This window comes from Nicotiana sylvestris, unplaced genomic scaffold (assembly GCF_000393655.2).
Source record: "Nicotiana sylvestris unplaced genomic scaffold, ASM39365v2 Un00005, whole genome shotgun sequence".
Lineage (NCBI taxonomy): Eukaryota > Viridiplantae > Streptophyta > Magnoliopsida > Solanales > Solanaceae > Nicotiana > Nicotiana sylvestris.
Window position 1 is genome coordinate 277,806 of NW_027184341.1, and position 18,631 is coordinate 296,436.

The following is an 18,631-nucleotide window of genomic DNA, read 5'->3' on the forward strand; positions in this document are numbered from 1 at the left end:
CCACGCCTTCCGCCGTGGGCCAAGAACCACTGACCCGGATCACCTAAAAATTTTCCGGGACATCGAATATAGCATAAGGAACCATAGTCACTGCCCCACTATGATCAAATTACTTTATTTTTGTATTTTATTTCCATAAAACTGGAATTTCTCCCGATTCCCATATTTTCGTGTGCTATACACCACGCCTTTCACCGTGGGTTCGAGACCCCGGAGCCGGATCTCCTTAAATTTTTTTGGGACATCTAATACTGCCTAAGGAACCACTGTCACAGCCCCGCCATGACCAAATTATGTTTTTGGTATTTTACGTCCAAACAATCGGGAATTTCGCCTGATTCCTATATTTTCGTGTGCTATAGCCCATGCCTTCCGCCGTGGGCCAAGGACCACGAATCGGGATCGCCTAAAATTTTTTTTGGACGTCGAATACGGCCTAAGGAACCATAATTACCACTCCTCCATGACCAAATTATGGTTTTTGGCATTTTATGGCCATAAATCTTGAATTCTGCCCGATTCCCATATTATCGTGTGCTATAGACCACCCCTTCCGCCGTGGGCCCGGGACCCCGGACCTGGATCGCCTAAAATTTTTCCGGGACATCGAATATGGCTTAAGGAACCATAGTCACTACCCCGCCTCTACCAAATTACGTTTTATGGAGCTTTACGTCCATAAAACTTGAATTCCGCCTGATTCCCATATTTTCATGTGCTATAGCCCACGCCTTCCACCGTGAGCCCATGACCCCTGACCCGGATCGCCTAAAATTTTTCCGGGACGTTAAATATGTACTAAGGAACTATAGAAACCACTCCTCCATGACGAAATTACCATTTTGGGCGTTTTACGGCCATAAAAATGGAATTCCGCCCGATTCCCATATTTTCATGTGTTATAGCCCACCCCTTCCGTCGTGGGCCAAGGGCCTAGGATCCGGATCGCCTAAAAATTTTCCAGGATGTCCAATACGGCCTAAGTGACCATAGTCACCACCCTTCCATAATCAAATAATTGTTTTTGGCATTTTACGGCCATAAAACTTGAATTCCACCCGATTCCCATATTTTCGTGTGCTATAGCCCACTACTTTCGCGATGGGCCCAGGTCCCCGGACCTGAATCGCCTAAAAATTTTTTGGGACGTCGAATACGGCCTAAGGAAATATAGTCACCATCCCTCCATGACCAAATTATATTTTTGGGCATTTTACGGCCATAAAACTAGAATTTCTCCCGATTCCCATATTTTCATGTGCTATAGCCCACGCCTTCCGCTGTGGGCCCAGAATCTCGGACCCGAATCACCTAATATTTTTCCTGTATATCAAATACGACCTAAGGAACCATAGTCACCACCCCTCCATGACCAAATTACATTTTTTTGCATTTTACGGCCATAAAACTGGAACTCCGTCCGATTCTAATATTTTCGTGTGCTATAGACCACGCCTTCCACCGTGGGCTCGGGACCCGGACCCGGATCGCCTAAAATTATTTTTAGACATCGAGTAAGGCCTAAGGAACCATAGTCACTATCCTTCCATGACCAAATTACATTTTTGGCATTTTACGGTCATAAATCTGCAACTCCACCCGATTCTCATATTTTAATGTGCAATAGCCCACGCCTTTTGCCGTGGTCCCGGAACCCCTGACCCGGATCACCTAAAATTTTTCCGAGATATCTAATACAGACTAAGGAACCGTAGTCACCGCTCCTCCATGACCAAATTATATTGTTTTGCATTTTACGGCCATAAAATTGGAATTTCGCCCGATTCCCATATATTCGTGTGCTATAGACCACGCCTTCCGCCGTGGGCTCCGGACCCCGGACCTGAATCGCTTTAAATTTTACCGGGACATATAATACGTCCTAAGGAACCATATTCTCATCCACACCATGACGAAATTATGTTTTTGGCATTTTACGGTCATAAATCTGGAATTCTGCCCGATTCCCATATTTTCGTGTGCTATAGCCCAAGCCTTCCGCCGCGGGCCCGGGACCACGAACCCGGATAGCCTAATTTTTTTAGGGATGTCAAATACGGCCTAAGGAACCATAGTCACCACCCCACCATGACCAAATTATGGATTTTGGCATTTTACGGCCATAAATATTGAATTCCGCCCGATTCCCATATTTTTGTGTGCTATATACTACCCCTTCAGCCGTGGGCTCTGGACCCCGGACCCGGATCACCTAAAAATTTTTTGGGACATTAAATATGGCCTAAGGAACCACAATTACTGCCCCTCCACTACCAAATTACGTTTTATGGAGCTTTACAGCCATAAAACTTGAATTCCGTTTGATTCTCATATTTTTGTGTGCTATAGCCCACGCCTTCCTCCGTGGGCCAGGACCCCAGACACGGTCGCCTATATTCTTTATGGACGTCGAATACAACCTAAGGAACCATAGCCACTGCTCCTCCATGACTAGATTACCTTTTTTGGCACTTTACAGCCATACAACTGGAATTCCGACCGATTCCTATATTTTCGTGTGCTATAGACCACGCCTTCCGTTGTGGGCCCAGGACCTTGGACCCGGATTGCCTAAAATTTTTTTGGGACAATGAATACAGCCTAAGGAACCATAATCACCACCTAGCCATGAACAAATTACATGTTTTGGCATTTTACGGCTATAAAACTGAAATTCCACCCGATTCCCATATTTTCGTGTGCTATAGACCACACCATCCACCATGGGCCCGAGCCTCCGGACTTGGATCGCCTTATATTTTTCCGGGATAAAGAATACGACCCAAAAGAACCATAGTCTCCACCCCGCCATGACAAAATTGTAGTTTTTGGTATTTTACGACCATAAAACTAGAATTCCGCCCGATTCCCATATTTTCTTCTGCTATAGCCCACGCCTTCCGCGGTGGGCCTGGTCCCCCCAGACCCAGATCGCCTAATATTTTTCTGGGATATCAAATATGACCCAAGGATCCATACTCACCGTCCCAACATGAAAATATTACATTTTTTCCATTTTACGTCCATAAAACAATAATTCCGTCCGATTCCCATATTTTCGTGTGCTATAACCCACACCATTCGCTGTGTGCCCAGGCCCCCGGACCCGGATCGCCTATTAGTTTTTTGGGGCATCGGATATGACCTATGGAACCAAAGTCACCATCCTGCCATGACCAAATACTTTGTTGGCAATTTACGGTCGTAAAACTGAAATTCCGCTCGATTCCCATATTTTCGTGTGCTATAGCCCACACCTTCTGCCGTGAACCTAAGCCACCAGACCCGGATCGCCTAAGAATTCTGCCTGATTCCCATATTTTTGTGTGCTATAGCCCATGCTTTCCGCCGTGGTCCTGGGACCCCGGACCCAGATCGTCTAAAATTTTTCCAGGATGTCAAATACGGCCTAAGAAACCATAGTCATTGCCCCACCATGACCAAATTACGTTTTATGGAGTTTTACGGCCATAAAACTTGAATTCCGCCCGATTCTCTAATTTTCGTGTGCTATAGACTATGCCTTCCGCCATTGGCCCGACACCCCAGACCCGGATCGCCTAAAATTTTTTTGGGACATCAAATATTGCCTAAGGAATCATATTACCTTTTTGGTGTTTTATGGCCATAAAATTGGAATTCCGCCCAATTCCCATATTTTCGTGTGCTATAGCCCACCCCTTCCGCCGTGGTCCTAGGACCCGGATCGCCTAATATTTTCCAGGATGTCCAATACGGCCTAAAGAACCATAGTCATCGCCCTTCCATAACCAAATTATGTTTTTTGGCATTTTACGGCCATAAAACTTGAATTCCGCCTGATTCCCATATTTTCGTGTGTTATAGCCCATGACTTCCACCGTGGGACCGGGACCCCGGACCCGGATTGCCTAAAATTTTTCTGCGATGTCGAATACGGCCTAAAGAAACATAGTCACCATCCCTCCACGATTAAATTATGTTTTATGGAGTTTTACGGCCATAAAACATGAATTTCGCCTGATTCCCATATTTTCGTGTGCAATAGCCCACGCCTTCTGTCGTGGGCACGGGACCGCAGACCCGGATTTCCTTAAATTTTTTTGGCACATCGAGTACGTCCTAAGTTACAATATTTACTGCCCCTCCATGACCAAATTACCTTTTTGGTGTTTTACGGCCATAAAACTTGAATTCCGTCCGATTCCCATATTTTAATGTGCAATAGCCCATGCCTTCCGCCGTGGGCCTAGAACCGCTGACCCGGATCATCTAAAAATTTTCTGGGACGTCGAATACAACATAAGGAACCATATTCACCGCCCCACTATGATCAAATTACTTTTTTTTTGTATTTTATTTCCATAAAACTGGAATTTCGCCCGATTCCCATATTTTCGTGTGCTATAGACCACGCCTTTCACCGTGGGCTCGAGACCCCAGAGCCGGATCGCCTTAAATTTTTTTGGGACATCTAATACTGCCTAAGGAACCATAGTCACAGTCCCCACTATGACCAAATTATGTTTTTGGCATTTTACGTCCAAACAATCGGGAATTCCGCCCGATTCCTATATTTTCGTGTGCTATAGCCCATGCCTTCCGCCGTGGGCCAAGGACCACGAATTGGGATCGCCTAAAATTTTTTTGGGTCGTCGAATACGGCCTAAGGAACCATAATCACCACTCCTCCATGACCAAATTATGGTTTTTGGCGTTTTACGGCGATAAATCTTGAATTCCGCCCGATTCCCATATTATCGTGTGCTATAGACCACCCCTTCCGCCGTAGGCCCGGGACCCCGGACCTGGATCGCCTAAAAATTTTCCGGGACATCGAATATGGCTTAAGGAACCATAGTCACTACCCCGCCTCTACCAAATTACGTTTTATGGAGCTTTATGGCCATAAAACTTGAATTCTGCCTGATTCCCATATTTTCATGTGCTATAGCCCACGCCTTCCGCCGTGGGCCCATGACCCCTGACCTGGATCGCCTAAAATTTTTCCTGGACATTAAATATGTCCTAAGGAACTATAGAAACCACCCCTCCATGATGAAATTACCATTTTGCGCGTTTTACGGCCATAAAAATGGAATTCCGCCCGATTCCCATATTTTCATGTGCTATAGCCCACCCCTTCCGTCGTGGGCCAAGGACCTAGAATCCTGATCGCGTAAAATTTTTCCAGGACGCCCAATACGGCCTAAGTAACCATAGTCACCACCCTTCCATAATTAAATAATTGTTTTTGGCATTTTACGGCCATAAAACTTGAATTCCACCCGATTCCCATATTTTCGTGTGCTATAGCCCACTACTTCCGCGATGAGCCCAGGACCCCGGACCTGAATCGCCTAAATTTTTTTTGGGACGTCGAATACGGCCAAAGGAAATATAGTCATCATCCCTACATGACCAAATTACATTTTTGGGCATTTTACGGCCATAAAACTAGAATTTCTCCCGATTCCCATATTTTCATGTGCTATAGCCCACGCCTTCCGCTGTGGGCCCCGAATCTCGAACCCGAATCACCTAATATTTTTCCGAGATATAAAATACGACCTAAGGAAATATAGTCACCACCCCTCCATGACAAAATTACATTTTTTTGCATTTTACGACCATAAAACTGGAACTTCGTCCGATTCTAATATTTTCGTGTGCTACGCCTTCCACCGTGGGCCCAGGACACCGGACCCAGATCACCTAAAATTATTTTTGGACGTCGAGTAAGGCCTAAGGAACCATAGTCACTATCCTTCCATGACCAAATTACATTTTTGGTATTTTACGGTCATAAATCTGCAACTCCACCCGATTCTCATATTTTAATATGCAATAGCCCAAGCCTTTTGCCGTGGTCCCGGAACCCCTGATACGGATCGTCTAAATTTTTTCCTAGATATCTAATACAGCCTAAGGAACCATAGTCACCGCTCCGCCATGACCAAATTATAGTTTTTTGCATTTTACGGCCATAAAACTGGAATTTCGCCCGATTCCCATATATTCGTGTGCTATAGACCACGCCTTCCGTCGTGGGCTCGGGACCCCGTACCCGAATCGCTTTAAATTTTTTCGGGACATCTAATACGGCATAAGGAACCATATTCTCATCCACGTCATGACGAAATTATGTTTTTGGAATTTTACGGTCATAAATCTGGAATTCTGCCCGATTCTCATATTTTCGTGTGCTATAGACCAAGCCTTCCTCCGTGGGCCCGGGACCACGAACTCGAATAGCCTAAATTTTTTAGGGATGTCAAATACGGCCTAAGGAACCATAGTCACCACTCCACCATGACCAAATTATGGATTTTGGCATTTTACGGCCATAAATATTGAATTCCGCCCGATTCCCATATTTTTGTGTGCTATATACTACCCCTTCAGCCGTGGGCCCGGGACCCCGGACCCGGATCACCTAAAATTTTCTGGGACATCGAATATGGCCTAAGGTACCACAATCACTGCCCCTCCACTACCAAATTACGTTTTATTGAGCTTTACAGCCATAAAATTTGAATTCCGTTTGACTCTCATATTTTCGTGTGCTATAGCCCACGCCTTCCGCCGTGGGCCAGGACCCCAGACACGGTCGCCTAAATTTTTTTATGGACGTCGAATACAGCCTAAGGAACCATAGCCACTGCTCCTCCATGACTAGATTATCTTTTTTGGCACTTTACAGCAATACAACTAGAATTCCGACCGATTCCTATATTTTCGTGTGCTATAGACCATGCCTTCTGCTGTGGGCCCAGGACCCGGATTGCCTAAAAGTTTTTTGGGACATTGAATACAGCCTAAGGAACGATAATCACCGCCTCTCCATGAAAAAAATTACATGTTTTGGCATTTTGCGGCTATAAAACTGAATTCTGCTCGATTCCCATATTTTCGTGTGCTATAGACCACACCATCCACCATGGGCCCGGGCCTTCAGACTTGGATCACCTTATTTTTTTCCGAGATAAAGAATACGACCTAAAGAACCATAGTATCCACCCACCACGACCAAATTCTTTTTTTTGGCATTTTACGGCCATAAAACTAGAATTCCTCCTGATTCTCATATTTTCTTCTGCTATAGCCCACGCCTTCCGCCGTGGGCCCGGGCCCCCCAGACTCAGATCGCCTAATATTTTTCCGGGATATCAAATACGAACCAAGGATCCATACTCACCGTCCCACCATGAAAATATTACATTTTTTCCATTTTACGTCCATAAAACAAGAATTCCGCCTGATTCCCATATTTTCGTGTGCTATAACCCACACCATTCGCTGTGTGCCCAGGCCCCCGGACCCGGATCGCCTATTAGTTTTTTGGGGCATCGGATACGACCTATGGAACCAAAGTCCTCGCCTTTCTATGACCAAATTACTTTGTTGGCATTTTACGGCCATAAAACTGGAATTCCGCCCGATTCCCATATTTTCATGTGCTATAGCCCACACCTTCTACCGTGAACCTAAGCCATCGGACCTGGATCGCCTAAGAATTCTGCCTGATTCCCATATTTTTGTGTGCTATAGCCCATGCTTTCCACCGTGGTCCCGGGACCCCAGACCTAGATCGTCTAAAAATTTTCCGGGATGTCAAATACGGCCTAAGGAACCATAGTCACCGCCCCTCCATGACCAAATTACCTTTTTAGGCATTTTACGGTAATAAATCTGTAATTCCACCCGATTCCCATATTTTCGTGTGTTATAGACCACGCCTTCCGTCGTAGGCCCAGGACCCCTGACCTGGATCACCTAAAAGTTTTCTAGGACATTGAATACGACCTAAGGAACCAAAGTCACCGCCCCTTCATGACCAAATTACGATTTTTAGCATTTTATGGCCATAAAACTGGAATTTCGCCTGATTTACATATTTTCGTGTGCTATAGACCATGCCTTCCACTGTGACCCGGGACCCCGGACCCGGATCGCCTCAAATTTTTTTGAGTCATTGAATGTGGCCTAAGAAATCATAGTCACCACCCCGCCATGACCAAATTACGTTTTATGGAGTTTTACAGCCATAAAAGAGAAAGCCTTGGTCCCTAAAAGAATGCATTTAGAGCTACAACAGGAGGGAAGGAAGACAATGAAGAAGGAGAAGAACCTGGTAGATCAGGATATGACATGGATCAAGAATCAACTACCCAACACCTTATGAATGCTGCAAGCAAGGTGACTTATCACCTACGCAAGTGGAAAAGGCAAAATCAGTAGCAAAGGTAAGAAGAAGCAACAAAAAGATAATTTTGCAGCTCCAAAAGCTAGGGTGCATACAAGGAGAATGCTAACTAAATCCAACAATCAGTGATGAATGCTATCATTTGGAATATAAGGTCAGTCAACACACAGCAGGCCTTTCAAAGGTTGACAAAAATGCACAGGCAAAATCACTATGAATTAGTAGGATTAATGGAGCCAAAGCAATAAGCAAAAAAACTGGAAAGGTACAGAAACAAGATAGGACTTGCACAAGCAATTTCAAATGTTTCCAACAAGATATGGGCTTTCATAGATGAGGTATTTGAGGTAACTGTTATGTACAATATGGTGCAACAATTAACACTACGATTGTTTCATACTGAATCACATGTGGAGTTTGTCCTAACATTGATATATGCTAAATGTGATGCAATTGAGAGGATAGAATTATGGGATTCATTATATGCAATGGCAAGGGATATGGATGCACCATGGCTTGTAGGAGGTGATTTCAATGTAATATGGGACGAAGAAGAGAAGTTTGGTGGGTTACCTGTGTCATTGAATGAAATTGATGACTTTCGACACTGCGTCAACACTTGCAATCTCTTCGACCTTGGATTTAAAGGCAGCATATTTACATGGTGGAAAGGGAGAGCAGAGGAAGACTGTATATTCAAAAGGCTATATAGATGCTTGGCCAATGTTGAGTTCCAATAAACATTTCCAGGAATAGAGGTGCAACATTTGTCAAATACTGGTTCTGATCATAGTCCAATGTATCAGAAGTGTGATATTGAGACTCCACCAATAAAAAAGCCTTTTAAGTTATTGATTTTTTGGGTGGAACATGCGACTTTTAAAGATGTTTTTAAAGAGAATTGGACAGCTGATTTCAGTGCAAATCCTTATATTCTTTTTAATCACAAGTTAAAAAAATTAAAGAAGGCCCTTTCATTGTGGAGTAAGGCTACATTTGGAGATATTTTCCAAAATATAGCAAGCATGGAGGAGGTAGTGATGGTTCATGAAGCAGAATTTGAAGCAAATGCTACAAGGATGAAAAGGGAAAGGCTACAAAAGGTTCAGGCAGAATTGATTAAATGTCTTGCACTAGAGGAGAAATATTGGCAACAAAAGGCAGGCATGACTTGGTTCAAGGAAGGGAATAGGAACACTAAGTTCTTCCACGCACAAGTGAGAGGTAGAAGGAAGAGACTTCAGCTTAACAGAATTCAAAATAGTGGAGGAACCTGGATTGAAGAAGAACAAGAAATTGCAGAAGAGGCTATCAAATTCTACGAGGAACAGTTCACAGAAGCAACTACTCCTTCATCATTTGATATCATAGAGCATGTTCCTAATCTGATTAACACTGAGCAGAATGCAGAATTGATTAAGCAGCCAACAAAAGAGGAGGTTAAAGTGGCAGTACTTGGACTTAATGGTGATAGTGCTGGGGGCCAGATGGTATGACAGGCAAATTCTATCATTCTTGTTGGGACATAATAGGTGTTACACAACGCCTTCCTGATGTTCTTTGGAAGGGCAATGTAAGGCTAAGCAACCGATGTCAGTGCTGTTGTTGTACGCCAATGAGGTCCCCTCCGCACGCTTGACTAGATTGTCAGTGCCGTGCGGGAAAACCAATGTCACGAGCAATTGCAGAAGCTGAGAGAGAATTGGGTTTTGAATTATGATGATGATTTTATTGATGACTGAAATGCTGATAGGCATTGCGAGGCTTGCTAGGCATGGCACTAGGCATTGTGAGGCTTGCTAGGCTGCCATGGGGCGCGACCAAGGGGTCATGGGGCGTGTCTGGAAAGCGGCCCATGACATTCTCCCCCACCTGAGTTGGCGCCGTCCTCGGAGCCTTATGATGATGATGATGATGATGGTGGTGGTGGTTGTTGGATGGGAGGTCTGCGCCCCTCTATTTTGTGAGCTTACTATTATAGTGACGCAATGATTTCAGGTGGCTGACATGGAAGACTGGATGGTTCTTCCACCAGGATGGAGTTTTCACCTGGTATGTGGACTTCCCAATGAGTTTTTCAATAGGCAAGGGCCCGATGTATTTTTGTTGCAGGCGAGGGTCATGGGTCCTCTCTGCAAACAAGTATCGCTTTGGGATGCATAACATTACTTTGTCCCCTGTTTGATGTTGGGCAAAGCAAAACTTTTGTTCGGTCAACCTTTTTACCCGCTCTTGGGCTTTGACGAGATAGCTCCGCACTATCCCCATGTTGAGCTCCCATTCGCTCGAGAAGTTGGCAGCTCGAGGAGATTTCGACATGGTTGATGCATTCACCGTTTGCGAGAGAAGCAGTTGTTGTCCGATAACAATTTCAAAAGGGCTTTTGTTTGTATGATGGATCTTTTGAGAATTGAAACACAGTTGAGCAGCATCCAAGAGCTTCACCCAATGCTTCTGTGATCCGGTTGCAAAGTTGCGGAGATATTCCTCCAGCATGTCATCGAACCGGTCTGTCTGGCCATCTTATGGTGGATGGATGTCTGAGTTGTGACTCAATGTTGACCCAAAGCACTTGAAGAGATGGGTCCAAAAGTTGCTAGTGAAGCGTGAGTCGCGCCTACTAACAATGTCTTTGGGCAGGCCCCAATGTTTGACAATGTGTGAGAAGAAGAATCGAGCTGTATCTTCTGCTAAGATGTTCTGCGGGGCTGCTATAAAGGTTGCATAGTTTGAAAACTGATCTATGACAACCATAGTGGATGCAAGATTACCGACTTGGGCAATCCCGTGATGAATCTGAGGGAAACACTTTCCTATGGTCTCTGAAGGACATGTAATGGCTGCGAGGGTCCCATCTGTGATGAGTGATCCGACTTGTCCTTGTGGCATGGCTGACAAGTCTTCACACACTGAGGAGCATCACCAGTCTTTTGAGGCCGATGACATGATGGCTAATTGTGGCTGCGAAGGGTAGCCGGAACCAGGGGTTCATGTCTGTTGGCTACCTTCTCCAACTGCATGTCCGAGATGTTTTCAGTGGCCATCTTTATGGGAAAACATGGTATGGTGCAGGGCTTGGCCCCATTTTCTCTGAACATCAGGAGCATGTTGGCATATGGCACCGGTATGGTGTTGGTTTGCCTCATGAACTCCAAACCCACTATAATGTCAAAGTCATCTATGATTGCGATGTGCAGGTCGATGCTTCCTTTGTATGGACCAAGTTTCACTAGGACATTTGTAGCTATTCCACCCAATGTCTGGGGTGGTGAGTTGATATCCTTGACGCGGCCTTTGCTCTTTTGCACAACAAGACCTAGGTGCTCTACTTGCGTTGATGACAAGTAGTTGTGGGTGGCACCCGTGTCTATCAAGGCGTGAAGGGGCTTGCCGTTCACTTTCAATTCGACGAACATTAGGGTCCTCTATTGTTTAGGAGGCCTCTCGTCCATCTTTTCCTTCACTTTCTTGGTGATTGGGACTGATGTTTTCTTAGGAGGACATGCACTGATTCCCACTAAGGCTTGCGGGATAGAGCCAACAATTGTATTGAAGGTGCCTACCTGGTTTTCTTTTGATGTGTCTAATGTGTCTGATTCATCCTCGACAGTCTGATGAGCATTGACCTTTATGTTTGGGCATTCATTGTTCCAATGTGCCCCGCCACAATGACGGCATTCTGAGGGAGGCTTTCTCCCCTTATTGTTGTTGATGGATGCAGCACTGTTGCTGTTGGAGGGAGGAGTCTTAGTTTTGGATGCACTCTGATCTCCCCACTTTTGTTTGGGCTACCATTGTTGGGATGGTTCCCGTTGAATCCCCCATGGACAGACTGCTGGGGCCTGTCATTCTGAGTTCCCAAATGATAATCGCCAAGGCATTCTGCAGCTTGAATGGCCTTGGGCAGGGTGTCTACCCGTTGTCTTTGTAGTTCCATACGGGCATGAGGTTTTAAACCTTCTATGAATGCGAAGAGTTTGTCTTTGTCCCCCATGTCACGTATGTTTAGCATGAGTGCAGAGAATTTGCGCACGTACTCCCGCACTGATTTGGTGTGGCGGAGTTCCCGTAGCTTTCTCCTTGCATTGTATTCCACATTTTTGGGGAAGAACTGCAGGCGTATGGTTGCCTTTAATTCATCCCATGTCTGAAGAGTATCTTCACTGGCCTTGATGGCTTTGTATTTGACCTGCCACCAAAGTTTGGCATCGCCCTGAAGATACATGGCAGCAGTCGCTACTTTTTTGGATTCTTCCAAATGGCCCACGGCATCGAAGTATTTTTCGATGTCGAAGATAACGTTTTCCACTTCTTTAGCATCTCAGGATCTGTCGTATGGCTTTGGCTCCGGTATCTTAAGCTTTTGTGGAATGGGGGTGAGGTTTGATGCACCCCTGATGTGGTTGTTGCCTCCTCGAAGTAGGCTCTGTAGGTCAGGATTGATAACATTGAGCTTGCCTGTCAAGTTGCTATGGTTTGTTGCATGGCAGTTAGTCTGTCTGCCTCTTATTGCTGATGGGCTAAATCGTCGGCACGCTCCTGTTGGAGGTCCTCAAATTTGCCATGAATATTGGCAGTTTCAATGGCTACCGTTTGTCGGTCCTCATCAGAGTCACGACTGGTGTTTGTAATGTCATTTTCCGCCTACCGCATTCGGTGGTCCAGGTCGTCCAACCTTTGCACTAGGTTGTTGTTTTGATCAGGAACCGTATCCACGATAGGTCGTAATCGGTCAACCGTCTCTTCTAGGGATGCTAGACGCTCCCCATGATTCACCCTGGCCAGAAATGGTGATGATGGAAAATGTGTTCCCTCGTCCGATGTCGAGCCTAGGCTCTGATACCAACTGTTACGCAACCCCTTCCTGATGTTCTTTGGAAGGGCAACATAAGGCTAAACAACTGATGTCAGTGCGGTTATTGTACGCCAATGATGTCCCCTCCGCACGCTAGACTAGATTGTCAGTGCCATGCGGGAAAACCAATGTCACGAGCAATTGCGGAAGCTGAGAGAGAATTGGGTTTTGAATGATGATGATGATTTTATTGATGACTGAAATGCTGATTACAAAAGATGCGGTGTCGAGGGGGAGAGACATCAGAAAATTGCTTGCTTGAAAATGTTTGATTGTTTGGTCCCCCTTAATAATTCTTAAAAAAAATAAACCAACACTACATGACTAGTCCTAATAAAGCTGTAGAAGCACACTGAATGAAAATGCTGTAAACTAGCCTATAAGTACAATGAAAAGGACTTAGTTTATTACAAGGTAGAACTAAGTCCAATGGCAGCAACTTTGTCTTGCGGGTTAGGATCTGCGTGCGCGTTGCTGTGGGCGCACACGACACTTGCTGTGTTGGCCTGAGGCTGGGCGCTGGTGCTTGGAATCAGGGTCTGTACGCGAGACGCTACTGGAATGGGCCTGCAGTTGGGCGCTGGCGAGGCATCAAGATCTGCGCATGCGACATTGTCAGGGCGCGCGATGCTGTTGTCAGTGGCCAGCCCTTGGGCACTGGCGAGAGGCATCGGTGGGGCGATAGAGGCGCATGTGCGCTTGTCACTTGGCACAGCCAAGACCACGGGGCCGACCATGGCGCTAGGTATTGTGAGGCTTGCTAGGCCGCCATGGGGCGCAACCAAGTGGTCATGGGGCGTGTCTGGAAAGCAGCCCATGACATAGGGCATGACCTGTACGACATGGTGAGGGATTTTTTCAATGGTCATGAGCTACCCATGTGTGTAACACACACCAACCTAGTTCTGCTACCAAATAAAAAAGAAGTTACCACTTTTTCTGATTTAAGACCAATAAGCCTCAGTAACTTTTAAAATAAGGTTATATTGAGGGTGGTACATGAAAGGCTAGTAATATTTTTCCCAAGTTTGATATCGGAGGAACAGTGAGGTTTTGTTAAGGGCAGGAATATAGTAGAAATCATCCTTCTAACTCCGGATATAGTGACTGACATTAGGCTTAGAATTAAGGTTGGACCTAATGTTACCCTGAAGCTAGATATGACCAAAGGTTATGATAGATTATCTTGGCTATTCCTAACCAAGGTACTGAGAAATATGGGATTCACAGAAAGGTTGATAGGGATTGTCTTTGGGTTAGTTTCAAACAATTTGTATTCTATTCTAATCAATGGCCAAGCTCATGGGTTCTTTAAGTCCTCAAGGGGAGTAAAACAAGGTGATCCTGTATCTCCAAATTTGTTTATCTTGGCAGCAGAAGCATTATCTAGGGGTCTCAATGCACTACATACTAACCTGTATTTTTGTGGATTTGGGATGCCAAAGTGGAGTCCAAAGATCAATCATTTGTCGTATGCAGATGACATGATTATTTTCCCATCCTCAGATGAAACATCTTTGATGCTGATTATGCAAGTGTTGAATGCATATGAAGTTGCATCTGGGCAGCTTGTTAACAAGACCAAATCAGTTGTGTACCTGCATTATTTAATAGACATGAAAGTGGTCAACAAGGTGGAAAGTATCACAGGCATTCATAGGAATGATTTTCCTATCATATATCTAGGTTGTCCTATATTTTATGCAAGGAGAAAGCTGGAATACTATGAGCCCCTAATTACTAAGGTAATGGACAAACTGCAATCATGGATGGGCAAGTTATTATCAGTAGGGGCAGGGCAGTTCTCATATCCCATGTACTGCAAAGCAGGCCTATGCATCTATTATCAGCTGTAAACTCTCCAAATTATGTGATAAATAGGTTGCACAAATTGTTTGCTCAGTTTTTCTAGAGCAGCTATATAGGAGGAACTAGTAGGCATTGGGCTTCATAGAATACCTTATGCATGCTAGTAGAGGAAGGAGGAATAGGTTTCAGGTCACTGCATGATGTAGCAAAGGCATTATTCAGCAAGTTGTGAAATTTCAGAACAAAACCAAGCCTATGGAGCTCTTTCGTATGTCAGAAATACTGTAAAAATTGAATTCTATAATTGTTCCATGGAAAAAGGGGTCTCACATTTGGAGAAAAATGTTGGAATGCAGAGATCTGATTGAACATCAAATCTTTTGGCAAACAAAAAGGGGATCCTCACTATTTTGGTTTGAAAACTGGACAGGTCTTAGGGCACTATATTTTTTAGTTCCTCAGGACTTTGGCATTGATGAAACTGTACATAATGTATATGATGTTACCTTAGATGGTGAGTGGGATGTGGACAGGCTATTTGAAATGCTTCCTAAATACTTAGCAGTACACATTCTGGAGAAAATCAAACCATCTTCACCTCAGCAGGTTCTTGACTTGCCTTGTTGGATGCTGGAAACAAGAGGATATTTCAGTGTTAAGTTAGCATGGGATTATATGAGAAGAAGAGACGAACCAAGAATAGCTTATAGGATTATTTGGGTAAAGGGACTGCCTTTTAAAATAGCATTTTTCATGTGGAAAGTGTGGAAAGCAAAGTTACCTTTAGATGATTTCATGAAAAGGGTAGGCTACAGCATGCCATCAAAATGTTGGTGTTGTGTATAGCCTAACGAGGAATCTCTTCAGCACTTGTTTTTTAGATCAAAAACTGCAAAGACAACTTGGAAGTATTTTCTATCGAGGACAGGAATAGTTGTGGAGGGATTAACATTGCACCAAACAATCACAAAATGTTGGACTGCAAATGTGTGCTTAAGGCTCAAACCAGTAATGCAAGCACTCCCCTCATGTGTAGTCTGGGAACTCTGGAAAAGAAGAAATAGTATGAAGTATGGTGATGCTGTGACAACTAGCAGAGTGATTTATCAAGTTTCATCAAATCTGCAGGCATTGGTGAAAGTGAGAAAGCCTGGGATGGACATGGTACCTCACAAATGGCAAGATCTATTAGCTATGATGGAAAATTTCACTCCTAAACTTAAGGTTACCAAAGTCATGTGGGAATTTCCAAGTGCTGGATGGCTAAAAGTTAATACGGATGGTGCATTGAGGGGAAATCCAGGCAGGATCTCAATAGGTTTTTGTATAAGAAATGAAAATGGTGACATAGTCAAGTCAGTAGGGAAGGATATTGAGGAGACAACAAACACAGTAGCTGAAGCGAAGGCCATGGTAGAAGCACTAAGGTTCTGCAGATTTCAACAATACTCTCATGTATGGCTTCAAACTGATTCAATGATATTAAAAAAGATAATGGATGGGATCTGGAAACCACCATGGATCATATCTGAGCAGGTAGAGGAAATGATGTAACTAATGAATGGGGGCAATTACGCAGTTACTCATATTCATAGGGAGGGCAATAGGCTGGCAGATCACTTGGCTAATTATGCTTTAGATCATGGAGAAATAGAATGCCAACAATTCTGGCATCTAGATGCACAGGGAAGGAGGTTAGTTAATGAAGATAAGCTGCAATATCCAAGTCTAAGGGTGAAGGTTGACAGGAGATAAGAAGCAAAGAGAAAAGGAAGAGCATTCAATCTACTATGAGGACATTAAAGCAGGTGCAAAAGGGTTTAAAGAAAAATGGGATGGATCGAGACTTCCATGTAGTGTTATGGAGAGCATGTGATTCTCCTCAAAATGGGAGCATGGAAAACATGATGGGCATTTCAAGTTCTGGACAGAAATAGATGCCAATTCGTTTGGAGTTTGCACCAGCATGCTAGGGAATTTCGAGGATTTGCAGGTTTATAATTGTTTAATGCTGGAAGATGAAAGGCACTCGAGAACTGGTCAAACGAGTGGAACAAACATCAGTATGCGTGTTGGAATCATAAGACAAACCAACTGCTCGACAAAAGCTGGAAGCTCACGTTCTGAATGCTACAAACAAATGACTAAGCTAGAGAAGCTTACACACACAGGGGCGCAACAACCAGCATAGTGGAAAACTCGTGTTTTCGAGGAAAAGCTGAGCAAACATTCACAGCTTTTTATTTTGTTTATTGCACACCTGTTTAATTGGAGAATATGCACGCCTGCATACTTGGGAAGCTACAGATTCAATACTAAAAAGGAGCTCTCGAGGCTATCAAAAGGCATAGAAGCGTGCATGAAGTTCCAAAAAGAAGAGGCATTGGGATTCCACATTCAAATGTTCAAGCATGCCTCACAACCTTTTATTATTTTAAAGCATTCTCTTTGGGACCTCTTGCAACGCATGCTGCTTGTTACAGCTACATGCCAAGAAAAAAGGTCCAGATGGAATCTTTGAGATATTATTGACCGAATGCTTTCAAACATTGCATGTGCAGCTTTGCATGAAAAGCTGGACATATGCTTTTTCAAATTGATAGCATGCTTCAACAAATGGAAAGAGGATATACAATCTTAAACGGACAAACTAGAAAAAATAAGGCACACCTGGAGTGCACATGACAGAATATTTTGGAAACATGGATCATTAAAGAAAGGGACAATGCATGGGAATCATTGTAGGCATGTGCATTACTTTGGGTACAAATGCCAAGGACTTTGGCCCCCTCAATAGTGTGGGAATCTCAAGGGGACATCACATGGTCATGTGCTACAGTACCGAGCTACCAAATTGGTGGAGTCTACATGAAGTTGCTGAAAAGGGGCTATTTATGCAAATCAAATTTCACACTGGAACTGGGACGCTTTGGACTGGAGATACAACGTCGACATGGACTCACTTGGGCTTTTTTTACAATTACAACGTTTTAGTAGGCATAATGTGATATCAATTTGAGTATTATGCTCAATTTTAATAGTACGTTACATTAGAGTGCAAAGTCTATTTCCTTTCATTGAAGGAAGACAATGACAATTTCCTAATTGTTGTATTTTTCTTTTCTGTTATTAATAAAAAAAATTAGCCCTAGGCGCTTGCCTAGCGGATTGAAAAAAAAATGATAAAGTTATATACATACCAAATATAAAAATAAAAATAGCATAAAATACTATCATATATATAGTCATCCAAATATCCAAATAGGGCTATCCCCTTAAATGAAAGCTGGCATTGTCCTCAATTCCAGCTAACCAAAATAAGCACAAATATGGAGAAGAGAGGAAAAAGGAACTCCCTATGGGCCTTCCATGTGCATCGGATCCTAAGTCTGGGTCCCTAGGTGCTCTGTCTGCTCGGGAACCTATGACTAGATCTCCGTGATCTGTGGCTCTGTTGGGACCTAGGCCTGGACCTAGACTAAGTCCTAGGGCTAGTTGGAAGAACCGTCCTGCGGTTTCTCCAACTCTATAATTGCATCGTCAGAACGGGAAATCATCCTCTTCCTCTTGGGTGGTCGCTCGGATTCCTGCTCCGGCTAGGGCTAAGTTGCTAGTGCTAGGTCATGCAATAGAAAATATAAAGGCCGGTGATCCACCTTCAACCTCTCAACCTTGACCCTTAGCTCCTTCACCGACTCTTTTGAAGCCCGAGTCTTCCTCATTTTCTTCGCTTCCTTTGCAATCTCCTTTAGTGCCTTCCTATGAGAAGCAACAACATCCGT

The 18,631-nt window shown here is 44.1% G+C and overlaps 1 protein-coding gene across 1 annotated transcript; it reads left to right on the forward strand.

Annotated features, from left to right (window-relative positions):
• The first annotated feature begins 14,257 nt into the window (after positions 1 to 14,257).
• On the forward strand, positions 14,258 to 16,604 carry LOC138884609 (uncharacterized). Its single transcript, XM_070165637.1, has 4 exons — positions 14,258 to 14,785; positions 15,312 to 15,653; positions 15,747 to 16,399; positions 16,445 to 16,604. Exons 1-4 carry the CDS (start codon positions 14,258 to 14,260, stop codon positions 16,602 to 16,604), a joined length of 1,683 nt encoding a protein of 560 aa, XP_070021738.1.
• The last annotated feature ends 2,027 nt before the right edge of the window (positions 16,605 to 18,631 follow it).

Bases quoted from the DNA above. Each gene is read 5' to 3' on its own strand.
- LOC138884609 (XM_070165637.1), top strand. From the start codon at position 14,258: ATGGGATTCACAGAAAGGTTGATAGGGATTGTCTTTGGGTTAGTTTCA. The intron at 14,786-15,311 runs GTAATGGACAAA...TTAGTTCCTCAG, and splicing joins ATGAGCCCCTAATTACTAAG to GACTTTGGCATTGATGAAAC. The intron at 16,400-16,444 runs GTAACTAATGAA...TCATATTCATAG, and splicing joins GAGCAGGTAGAGGAAATGAT to GGAGGGCAATAGGCTGGCAG.